The sequence below is a fragment of the Pteropus medius genome, unplaced genomic scaffold (genome assembly GCF_902729225.1).
Source record: "Pteropus medius unplaced genomic scaffold, Ma_sr-lr_union100, whole genome shotgun sequence".
NCBI lineage: Eukaryota > Metazoa > Chordata > Mammalia > Chiroptera > Pteropodidae > Pteropus > Pteropus medius.
Window position 1 is genome coordinate 20,730,496 of NW_024340692.1, and position 12,679 is coordinate 20,743,174.

The following is a 12,679-nucleotide window of genomic DNA, read 5'->3' on the forward strand; positions in this document are numbered from 1 at the left end:
TGATTACTTTCAGAGAAGTAAAATGGGTGGCTGGGTAACACCTATGGGAAGGAGACTTTATCCTTTGAAATTCTGAGCCCTGTGAAATATTTTACCTGTTCACAAGAAAAAACATTTAATTTTTCTCTTATGTCTTACTTTTCAGAAACTTTTTGAATTCTGAAAAATACCTGAACTTTATGTTTCCAGAAGCTTGTTTTTCTACTATTTTTCTACTATTACCAATTATTTTATGGAACAGAGCACTGAATATACACATTGAGAGAGAGCACCAGCTAGAAACTTTAAGGATATCATACTCCTTTGAAGCAACAATGTTTATAAAAGTTCCAAAAATTTGAAACATCTTTAAAATTTGTGAAAAATGAGGAAATATAAGAGATTAGATCAAAATTCTAACAGTTGTAGAACAGTTATTGTAAGACCATTAGTAAATAACAAAATTAACTGTAGCACTTATTAAGGTAAACACAGATAGCCTTTAAGAACTGTATAATTTTTAGTTATTCCAACTTAAGCCATGAGTCCTCAAAACAAGTCTTACTGAGGAAGATTTCATATTTTATAAAGAAGAATTAAAAGCAGATTTCAATGTTGCCACCTCAATATTCCATGGGCAAAAATTAAGATCTCTTCTAACAAAGAAAAATCCTGGACCAGATTGTTTCACTGGTGAATTCTACTAAACATTTAAAGAATAATAAACACCAATTCTTCTCAAATTTTCAGAAAAAACTGAAGGAGTATGAAGAGGAGGGAACACTTCCTAATTTAGTCTATGAGGTCAGGATTATCCTCATACCAAAGTCAGATAAGGCATCAGAAGAAAAAAAAAAATTTCACAAGAATTTTTACAAAAGAAAAAAGATGTATATCCCTTATATGTATAAAAGTAAAAAATCCTCAACAAAATATTATCAAATTGAACCCAAGAACATATTAAAAGGATTATTCGCCATGATCAAGTGGAATTTATCTCAGTAATGCAAAGGTGGTTCGACATAAAGAAATCAATCAATGTAATAAAAAAAACAATCATTTGTTTGGCACATAAAAGGCATCTGACAAAAATGCAACATCTTTCATGATAAAAACCCTCAGGACAGTAGGAATAAAGGGAAAATTCCTCAATATGATAAAGGGTATTTATGAAAACCCACAGCTAACTTCATGCTCAATGAGCAATCCCAAAAGGAAATTAAGAAAGCAATTCCATTTACAATAGCATCTAAAAGAATGAAATACTTAAGAATAAATCTAACCAAGGAGGTGAAAAACTTGTACACTATAAACTATAAAACACTGCTGAAAGATATTAAAGAAAAGTTAAATAAATGGAAGCACATCCTTATTCATGGATAGAAAGATTTAACATTGTTAAGATGTCACACAGTCCAAAACAATCTACACATTCAACACAATCCCTAACAGCATTCCAGTAGCCTTTTGCACAGAAAGGAAAAGCTGATACTAAAATTGATATGGAATTGCAAGGGGCCCCAAATAGCCAAAATAATCTTGAAAAAGAATAAATTGTAGGACTCACACTTCCTGACTTCGAAATTTACAAAGCTACAGAGATTTAAACAGTATGGTACTGGCATAAGGGCAGATGTATAGACCAATGGAATAGAATACAGAGCCTGAAAATAAACCCTCACCTATATGGTCAGTTGATTTTCAACAACAGCACCAAGATGATTCAATGGGACAGGACAGTCTTTGTAACAGATAGTGCTGGGAAAACTGGCTATCCCTATTTGAAAGAATGAAGTTAGACCTCACTTTACACCATATACAAAAATTAACTCAAAATTAATCAAAGACCTAAACTTAAGAACTAAAACTATCAGAAGAAACTATTGGGGAAAATCTTCATGACATTGACTTTGGCAATGGTTTCATAGATATGACATGAAAAGTACAGTCAGCAACAAAAAAATAAACTGGATTTCACCAAAATTATAAAATTTGTACATTAAAGGACAGTCTCAAGAAAGTAAAAAGGCAACCTACAGAATGAGAGAAAATATTTACAAATCATGTATCTGACAAGGGATTAATACATGCAAAAAGAAGAGTCAAAGATCATACAATCTCATCTATGACAAACCATCTTCAATCCAGACATAATAAAGAGTATCAAAAGCATGAAGAAAAGACAGTGTTCTAAAAAAAATTAGAAGCCCCAACCATACTGTGTCCTCACTAATAAACAAATACAAAATGCATTAAAAAGTCCATGTACACTAAAAATGTAAATTAAATGCTTGTAAGATGAGTACTATATATGTCAAGCAGTTCCAGTACTTGAAGTATTTGAAATCTGTCTAGCTCTGAAGCCTATGAATAAACTTCTTACTAGAAAAACATGTCGCTAAAAAAGTCCTAAATTGTATCTGCAGTGTATAAGAAAAAAAAGGCAATAAATTATTTCTTATACTACTCCTGAATCTTGTGCATTAGATATTTGAACATGCAGAAATAAGCAAGGGTCTTTTTTTTTTAATTTGATAACATGGCTTAAATAACAATAAATTCAATTGTGCTTAAAACATTACTCCTTACCAAGCTATTTCTGGGTCTCACACTCAGAACACTGTTTAATCAAGAAATATTTATGTCAGTAAAGTGTCGTCAATGAAGGAATAAAAATAGTGAAAGCTTTAAGTAATCACAAGTATATAATGAAACTCTTACCCCTTCAGTGTTTTCAGAAGATAATTATATCACAAAATACCAAAAATTATTATCTACAAGCATAAAGAAATACAGTGAGTGATTTTTATGACTCTTATTCAGCTAAAGACCACCTACATGTCATATACACATACAGGTATTCAAACAAGGTAGATTAGCAGCCATTGCATGTCTAAAGGCTGGCTAAACAACAACAAAAAAAACCTCAATTGTTAATTCTTGCAGATGACAATACCAATATACCAATGGTTTCCTGTAGACACAGCAGTTCATTTACTGCTGAAGAAGTAACTATATATCTATGCCTTGAGAGTCTGAGTATTTCTTAATACTGCAAAGATTTCCTATTAATCTACTGTAGTAGAGCTGCTAAAATCAATGTGCATGAAGTGAAAGGTGAGATGCAGATGAAAACTTTACAATGCCACATTTCTAGATATAGGTTTACGGACAAATTTTTCTTAAGTGATTGTTTGAAGTGATTAAGTGATTGTATTAACACATAAGAAGAACATTAGATATTAAAAACACTTAAGAGATTCACTCAACTCCCCACAGTAGTGGCTTGCCAGAAAACAAGGAAGGCCATTTTTCTGGTTATCAATATTAATTAATTCAGTTTCTACTGTTCCATTACATACATTGTCTGAGCATTCAATAAAAAAAATCATGAGACATGCAAAGAAGCAAAAAATGTGACCCATGACAGGAAGCCTTCAACAGAGGTGGCCCACAAAGAGCACATATGTTAGATAGAATCGTGTGACAGAAATTTTTGAATAACCATTAAAAATATGTTAAAGAATCAAGGGGAAAAGGCAAATCACATGTACGAATAGGAAACTTCAGCAGCAAGAACACACATACACACGAAAATATATACGTAGAAGTGCTAGAATTTTTTTTTAATGTGATTATCAGAAATAAAGAAGCTTCAATGGGTTTGTCAACAGACCAGCATAATAAATAATCAGTGAAGTTCAAGCAAAGTCAATAGAAATTATCCAAACTAAAATATAAAAAGAGTTAGGGGTCAGGGACAATATGGAAAAAGAGTTTTATCTGAAACCCAAGACAATTATCAAACTGTTTAATATATGTACATGCATCTAGAATCCCAGGAGAGAAAGAAATAGAGAAAAGGGTAGGAGATACATCTGGAAAGAGAAGAGCAATGAATATTTGATTTGGTGTTATATATCTACTCAGACCCTCAAAAGCAAAGCAAACCCCAAGCAGGATAAAGACAAAGAAAACCATGTCTAGGCACTTTATATTCAAACTGCTGACAAACAAAGGTGGGGAGTGGGATGAAGGGAATAAGGAGTACCTATTTAATGAGTATGGGGTTTATTTTGGGTTGATGAAAATGTCTCAGAACTATGTAGAGGTGATGGATGCACAACACTGTGAATGTACTTAACACCACTAAATTGCTGACTTTAAAATGGTTACCTTTTTATGTGCATTTCATCGTCTTAATTTTTAAAAATGAAGAAAAAGACATGTATAATTCTAAAAACAAGATACAAAATGGCCCTTAAACATACAAAGATATTCAATCAACTTCTCTCATAATGAGAGAAATGCAAATTAAAATTATTCCAAGATATAATTTCCCACCAATTAGACTGACAAAAGTTCAAATACTTGATAATATAATATGTTTGGCAAGGCTATGCTGTGAGTAAACAGGCACTTTCATACATTGCTAGTAGGAAGGTAAAACAGTACAACTCTCATAGTAGGGTATATGGCAAAAACTGTGGCAGACAGACACTAAAGTGACCCCCACCTTCTGCTGTCACATCACTTTATAATTTCCTCCCTTTGAGTGTGTGCAGAACCTATGAGCTGCTTCTAACGAACAGATGTTACACCTATGATTATGTTACATTATGTAAGACTCCATTTGGCGCCTGCTTGCTCTACACTTTCCGTGCTGGCTTGATGAAGTGGCCATTTGTGAAAGCCCACAGTCAACAAGAAGCCAGGGCCTGAAACAACAATGAAATAAATTCTGCCAACAATATGAATGAGCTTGGAAGTAGATACTTCCACAGCCGAGCCTGTAAATGAGAACACAGCCCAGCAGACGTCTTGATTGCAGCCTTATAAGACTATACACAGAGAACTTAGTTAAACCTTGCCCAGACTTCTGACCCACGGAAACCATGAAATGTGTGTTGTTTTAAGCAATTAAATTTGTGGTAATTTGTTATGCAGCAATGGATAACTAGTACACAAACCATACTACACACACATTTACCATCCAAATGCAGCAATCCCACACCTAAGAATCCCACACTAAAGATATACTTCCAACAATACAAAGATACATAGGCTTAAGATTATTAACTATAGCATTATTTATCATCATAAGATACTGCCAACTACTTAAATAACCAAATATAGGAGATTGGTTGAAATACTCTGAAGCTGTAAAAAAAAAAAAAAAAAAGACCTAGGAAGAATATCTCCATGAACTGAGAACTGATATGTAGCTATTTCTAGGATGTGTTGTTAAGTGAAAAAAGCAAAGTGCAAAATAAAATATACAGTATGTTACATTTTGTGTACGAAAAGGGGGGTACTTAAAAACATGTATCTATTTACTTTCATAAAAAACAAAAACAAGAAGGATAAACAAGAAATCAGTGATATTGATTACCTACACGTGGTGTGGGATTGAGGGTGGAGGGTAAGATGGGGTATAGAAGGAACAGGGGAAGAAATTACACTTTTCCTGAACACCACTTTTTGTCTAGTTTTGCCTACTTAATAGTCGTCCACAAATCAAAAAATAAAAATATATCGACAAGGAGGAGGTGGGGACCAGGATCACAAGATCCTAGAACTGAAAGCAAGCAGAAACAAATAAACCTCAATGTACTGAATTTCCAATAAAAGACAACCACACTGAGAGTGAGAAGGTTGAAGGGGAGCTAAAATAAATAAATAAAATGTGAAGAATATTTTTATCAAATACTTCTGGTTAAGGAAGAAAAATAATGGCTAGCTAATCCTGAACTCCTTTGGGTAGTTTTGTTTTTTTTCATAGTGGTATGGATGTAGCAATTCTGAAACCATTTTATTTTTATTATAGGATTGAGTAAATAAGTAAATGTATTGATGTTGTCAGAAGCCAGAGTCCTCACTGTGGAAAAAAGCAGACAGATATAGAGAATGAAGGAAGCCAAGGAAAAACCCAGTGGGGTTGGATGAATTGGAGGTATCAGTGTAACCTCATGATTTTGTGTGTGTGTTCTCTCCACAGAAAGGCCCAGAAGCAATGACATCTTATTAACAATGAACATGCCTAGTGCCAGATCTTGGTTTCTATACACTATTCTGCATTAAAAGGAACCAGGTCCTTAAAAAGTATACCCCATTCCAGGACTGAACTAGGGTAGATACAAGATGTGACTGAAACATCTTACTGTGCCAGAAAGTAAGGAAGTGCTCAAAAAAAAAAAAAAGACTGGGGCATGCCTTGCCAAAAGGACATAGGAGGCAATTGAAAGCATTCCTGTTGGCTAAATCTGAGGCAATGTGAAAACAAAATAAAAAAACAACAATAATGGATTATAACTGTTGAATATAACTGGATAAAATGGGAACCATGAGTCCATCCTGATAATAGATATATTGACATAGTAGAATGCTGACTGATAATTGTAGTGTTAGAAAATCAGCATTCCACAATCATCATAGCATAGGTTAGTTCATGCAAGAATCATCAATGAGCGATAATTCTAAGAGGGAAAAGGTGTGAGAAGTAGCAGGATATTAACTGCATGGTCTCAAAGCGTCTCCCCAGAAATTGCTTATTAGTTTCAGGAACAGAACTAAACCGTAGGGAAACCAAATAACATCTTGATTGGGTAATCAGAATTAAAATCATCAATGATGGGCTGACAGACATTGTATGTCACTGAATGTGGTATCCTGAAAAGGAAACATCAATTATATATTATTTTGACAGGGGACATATAGTCTAAATGTAATCATGAAGAAATGTCAGACAATGTCAAACTGTGGAATAGTCTATAAAATAACTTCCTTACATTCTTCAAAACTATGAAGTCATAAAGTCAAAAAAAGGCCAAAGAACTATTCTAGATTAAAAGACTAAGACATTACGATCAAATGTAATACAGTACTCTGGATTGGATTCTAGACTGGACAAAAAAAATGAGTGTTACAAAGGACATTATCAAGATAATTTATAAAACTTGAATATAGACTGTAAATTAGAAAACAGTATTCAGTTAAATTTCTTTAATTTGGTGTTTATGTAAGAAAATATCGTTATGTAAGAGAATATCATTATTCTGAAGTTTAAAGCAGCAAAAAACAAGATATACATAAACTACTCTTAAATGGCTTAATAATTGTGTATATATATTTAATGTATATGTATATACTAAACATACACATGAAGTGAGAGAAGGAGAGAGGGAAACAGGTAAAGGAAATAAAAAATGTAAATGTAAATGTAAATGTAAAATGTAAAATGTTAAGAATTGACGAATTTAGTATATGGGAGCTATCTGTATAATTCATACAACTTATTTGTAATTTTGAAGTTATTCTGAAATAGTTTGGTTTTTTTTTTTAAAGAGAGGAAGAATACACACATACAAGTATTGAAATTTCTGGAAGTATATACCAAACTTAGAGATGTTAATCATTAAGGAGGGGAAAGAGATGAGGAAAAGGAGCCTCTCTACAAAGACCTTTTAAATGACAGACTAAACTCCATTCAGTGGTTCTCTTTAAACATACAGTCTCTAAGTCAGGGGTTCCTAACCTGAGATCCATGAACCCAAGGGGTCTATGGAGAGAAATCACTGGATCTAAGAAGGTGATAAGAAAAACAAAATTACATTTTAATTTCATTAACTTTTAACTGATATTTTTTCTTCAATTATAAATGTGGGCAACAAACAACAGTAGTTTTAGAAATACTTGTGACTTAATCACCAAACAAACCACATATATTTTAACTTCTTATTAGCTGTCGAGATTCTCAAAATATACATACCATTCAGTATTTTCAAAACGCAATAACACTTGCTGCTAGATTTTATTTAATATGATACATGATAAAAAGCAGATTATATCACAAATTTGCTTTTTAAGTATTTTGATAACTATATTTCAAAATGACTGGTTTCTTTGTAATCCTATGTATTTTATCTTAGACATTTACAAATGTTATTCTGAAAAGCAGATTATGGGCTTTACACTACTCAAGGTTTTCATGACATAAAAAAGTGAAGAATCTCTGTTCTAAGCTATCAATCCTTCATTTGCTTACAAATATGTCATGAGGAAAATTCAAAGTTTGCAGTTTTTGCTCTGCCATAAAGCAAATTATAAAAAGGTAAGACATCACTGATAATGAACATCCAATCTAACCACATTATGTAATTTCTAGATAATTTCCCGTAAATGCTAGAGCAAAAATTATTCAAAACATTAACTGCAACCTCACACAAAGCACCCCAAAACAAATATAAAACCACACACTCACACATGAAAAGAATAAAGGCACACAGCAACCATAAAAATGAATCAAGACTATGAAATGTCTCAGATATCTTAAATAAACTGGTTAAAAACAAGATACTATTTACCATCTCTCTTTTGGAAAATTTTTTAAAATTTCTTTAATGATTGGCTGATAGCAGGCATCCCTTTCTGCTTTCCCAGTTTCACACCAGTCTCTCACAAACTGTTTCAAAGTGGATTTTAACTTATCCATATCGAATGTAGATGCTGGCATAATCTTTCCATTGCCCTGTTTATAAAAGAGAAATCAATTAGTTCCTGAGAAATCAATGTTGAATATGGTTAAACAGACATGCTACTAAGGGGCTATATAGATGGGTTAGTGGATAAATCACTGGCCTCTCACCTCAACCGGGGTTCGAGTGCAGCTTGAGATCCTAAATGAAAAGAGTGTGGTGGTCTCACTTCTACCCTCAATAGATTATGGTCCATTAATCATGAAACTACCATATAATTAAACACTCTTTACTCAGGAGAGGACCAGCACTGAGCTGCTATGGAGACCGAACATTCTCTCTCTAAGAGAGAAAAGAAAGTCCCTCCAGGTCATTGATGAGGCAGCATGGAGAGGCTCACACTGGAGTGGCCCAACTGTATCTATCCTGTGGATACAAAAAGAGGACTTCAGTTTCTATTACTGCCAGTCCCTTGAGATTCATAAGTGAAAATAATTTCTTAAAATAAAAGATGACTATCGACAGATACCAGATACTGAGTTTAATTTTATGTAGCTAGTAAAGTTGTTACAAAAATTTAAGTCACAAACTCTATGTGCCAGAACAGTATTTGAAAGTGTATCAAAATGCCAAAGATTATTTTAGTAGTCTTAGAAAAAATAATTAGTGAACAAATTCAGTTTCTGGTATACTGTTCTACTAAGTCCAATCAAATGACTGAACACATAAGTGAAAACATGCCCTGAGTAGCGCAAATGACCCATGCAAACTTATAAAAATGAAATCAAGAAAAATACAGACATTAAAATATAGAGGTTAAGCCCTAAAATAAAAAATAGAACAAACTTTTACATACGTCTTCTCCATATTCTTTATTTTCAAACATATGTATGCAATCATTCACAATGGTCAGTAGTATTTCTTGATTATGATCAATGCATTTCCGGATCTTGTCCAAATGAAAAAGAAACTGAGGAAGTAGTTTCTGTTGATTAGCTGGAAGTGATCGAAATTGTCTTTCTGTCCGGTTCACTCGCTCATGCATACTGGTGCTAAAACATAAAAGGAGTTTTTTAAATTGGCAAAAAATTCTCAGAAGAGGCCAATCTTATTTTAAGGTTGTCTTTCTGTACAATTATTTCCTTATAATGTTGGATACTGTCCTGTCGCAACCTTTTTGTTTCTTAAAAGATACCTACTTAGAAAATTTTGTTTCTACCTTATTACAAGTTCTCTAAGCAACCAAAAGATAACTGTTTATAACTAGTAAACATCAGCACCAATTAAAAGAGGATAAAAGAGAAAGATAAACAGAATTGGTGTACAAAGTTATTTTTAAGATTTTGATTTCCAAACTTAAAATTTTCAGCAAAACCAGCTAAACGTTATAGAGTTCATCAAGTAATAGAATGCTGCTCTGAAATTACTTTAGAATATATATAAAATGTGTTTTGAAATTAACTAAGATCCAACATAAGTTGAATTTTTCAAAATATCATAATTTTATATACTGCAAAGGTAGTAAAAAATGAAAAATGGAAATTTTATGCCATTTTACATGACAATATTCACACTTTGCATTCTAAAATTACCAAATAACTCTAAAGGTCACACTGGGGACTACCTATTTATAAATTTCAAAAGAACATCATTTTTAAAAGTTAACTATTACATTCACAATGAAATGCCATTTTATTTCAATCAGATGGGCAAAATTTAAAAGTCTGTCTATATGAAATGTTGGTAAAAATGTAGACTAGTTAGAATATGTATATGTTGACTGATAGTGGTTACGTAAATTAGGACAACCACTGTGGAAAATAATGTAGCATTACCTAGTAAAGCTTAATGTGCACACTTTCTATGACCAAGCAATTATACTCCCAAACATATACTCAAGAAACTCTTGCAAAGGGTCACTATGAAATGTGAACAATCTTCATCACATCATTGTCATAAATAACAAATAAAAAATCTGGAAACAACCCAAAAATCCATCACCAGTAGACTGAACAAAGAAAGCACAGTATAGTCATACAATGGGATTTAGTTAAATTAATAAATTATAGCTACACACAATAACTTGGATAAAGCTCAGGAATATAAATATTTCCTGAAAAATCAAGTTGCAGAAAAATACATAATATATAATTCCATTTTATATAAAAACAAATAATATATTATAGGGACTGAACATATGTAGAAAAACTACTAGGATAGCAAGGAAATGAAAATTCGGGAAAGTAATTTCTTTGGGGAAAAAGGGATAAGATAATGTTCTTTTTTAAAACTGTGTGGTAGATTTATGGATGTTCACTGTATCATTCTTTACAATTTACATATATTAACAAATAAATGTTTCTTTTAATGTTCTTTGGCATTTTCTCAGTATTAAACTTAAAAATACTCTTTTTCATTTGGTTGCCTGTATCTCTATCTAAATAATTCTCATTTTTACTTTATAGCAAATTACTCTCTAATTTCTGAACAGTGGTATTTTAAAAATGTCTCAAATACTTCATTCGCCATACCAAAATTGTTCATTGCTTATCTGAAATTCAAATTTAATTGGGCATCTTGAATTTTTAGCTGGCAATCCTAACCATGCAAAGATCTTATATCTATGGTGTAGTAAAAAGACCATAGATTTTGGAGTTAAATAAAGCTATGTGTGAATCTTGGCCTAACCACAAATTAAATATATAATTTTGGCAAGTTGAACTACCTGACTCTCACTTTCCACATCTGTAAACAGTGATAATTCAGGGCTGTTTTGGGAGGTAAATAAAATAAAGATAATAATAACTACTGATAAACAAATGAAAAAAGAAGTTCTGAAGAAGTTTCTGACAAAACTTAAGCAAAAAACTAGACATGTTTTCAGAAGCTTGCGCGTAGTGATGTTCTAGGGGGGCTTATAGGCAATGTGAAAAGATAAGCTGGCAGTGGCTGTATTGATGTTTGCCTTTTCTCTCCTTCAGTTTATAATAGTGAGCTCTGGAGTCAAATAGATCTGGATTGAAATCCAGGTTATGCCACCTATTTGCTATGTGACCCTTGGCAAATTACTTCTTTTCTCTGTAAAACATAACAACAGTGATGATTATGATTACAGAATCTATCATTTGTTGAGATTTAGTAAATGCCAGGCACTAAACCAAGTCACATAACATAGATTATTGTGAAAAATCTCCAGTTCCAGTTAAGATGGCAGAGTAGGTAAACACTGTGCTTGCTTCCTCGTACAACCACATCAAAATTACACTACAGAAAAACCACCACTGGAAATTACCAAAGTCTAGCTGAACAAAGGTGCTATAACTGGGGACACAGAGGAGGCCACCTCAAGAAGACTGGTAGGAGGGCAACTGGTATGAGGGGCAGAGACAAGGAACGGGCTGGTCCCACACCTGGATGGGGTGGTTGAGAATCGGGAGGGATATCTCGGCTGTGAAGTTCCCCACAAGGAGAGAAGGGTCCTAGCCCCTCACCAGGCTCCCCAACCCAGGGTTCCAGTGCTGGGAAGAAAAGTTCCCACAACTTCCGTCTGTGAAAACCAGCAGAGATTGTGGCTGAGAGAGACGGGGGGTGGCTTAAGTTAAGTCACAGACATTGCTCTTAAGGGGCCTGCATGCAAACTTATGCGCTGACAGTTCACTTGCTCTGAGCTCTAGCACTGGGGCAACACATTGAAGGCACCAGGTACATATGAAGAGAAACTGAGTTCTCTGGCTTCAGGGTGAGGGGTAACTTCCTCCCAGACAGAAGTGCAGGCAGAATCCATTGTCTCTTTGTTGAACCCTCCCAACTCCTGGCATGCAGACACAGGAGGCCACCATATCTGTCTCCATCAACCTGGCTAACACTGGTTGCCCTACCCTGGTAATTCCAAGACCCCACCCCACCCAACTTTTGGGTCCACCCAAGCCACCTCCAGAGGCTTTTCCAGACACTTGGCTCATACTGTGGACTTTCCTAAAATCTCTCAAAGGTTCATAAAACCCAAACAAGCAGCATCTGGCCTTAGCACTCTTTGTACCTCTTGCAGAGCAGCCCCAAGGCCAGTGCCAGTCACAGCCGACCTTGGTTCACAGCTTGGCCTCTGAAGGTACCTCTAAGCGCAGCATGGGTGCTGGCCATCTGCTGATGCTTGGTGACTCTTGCCAGGTAGCCCCAAGCAGGGCACAGGCTACACCTGAACTTGGCCTGCAGTGGGGCCTTTCCCA

General features: G+C 34.1%; 1 protein-coding gene across 2 annotated transcripts in view; it reads right to left on the minus strand.

Moving 5' to 3' along the window:
• CARNMT1 (carnosine N-methyltransferase 1) overlaps positions 1 to 12,679 on the minus strand; it is a 49,450-nt gene that overhangs the window by 29,097 nt on the left and 7,674 nt on the right. For both annotated transcript variants that reach the window (XM_039843094.1, XM_039843007.1), the window contains exons 2-3: positions 9,310 to 9,505; positions 8,343 to 8,506 (exon numbers count right to left, since the gene is read on the minus strand). In XM_039843094.1, the coding sequence (XP_039699028.1) occupies positions 8,343 to 8,506; positions 9,310 to 9,505 (360 nt within the window). The remainder of the gene's footprint in view (positions 1 to 8,342; positions 8,507 to 9,309; positions 9,506 to 12,679) is intronic.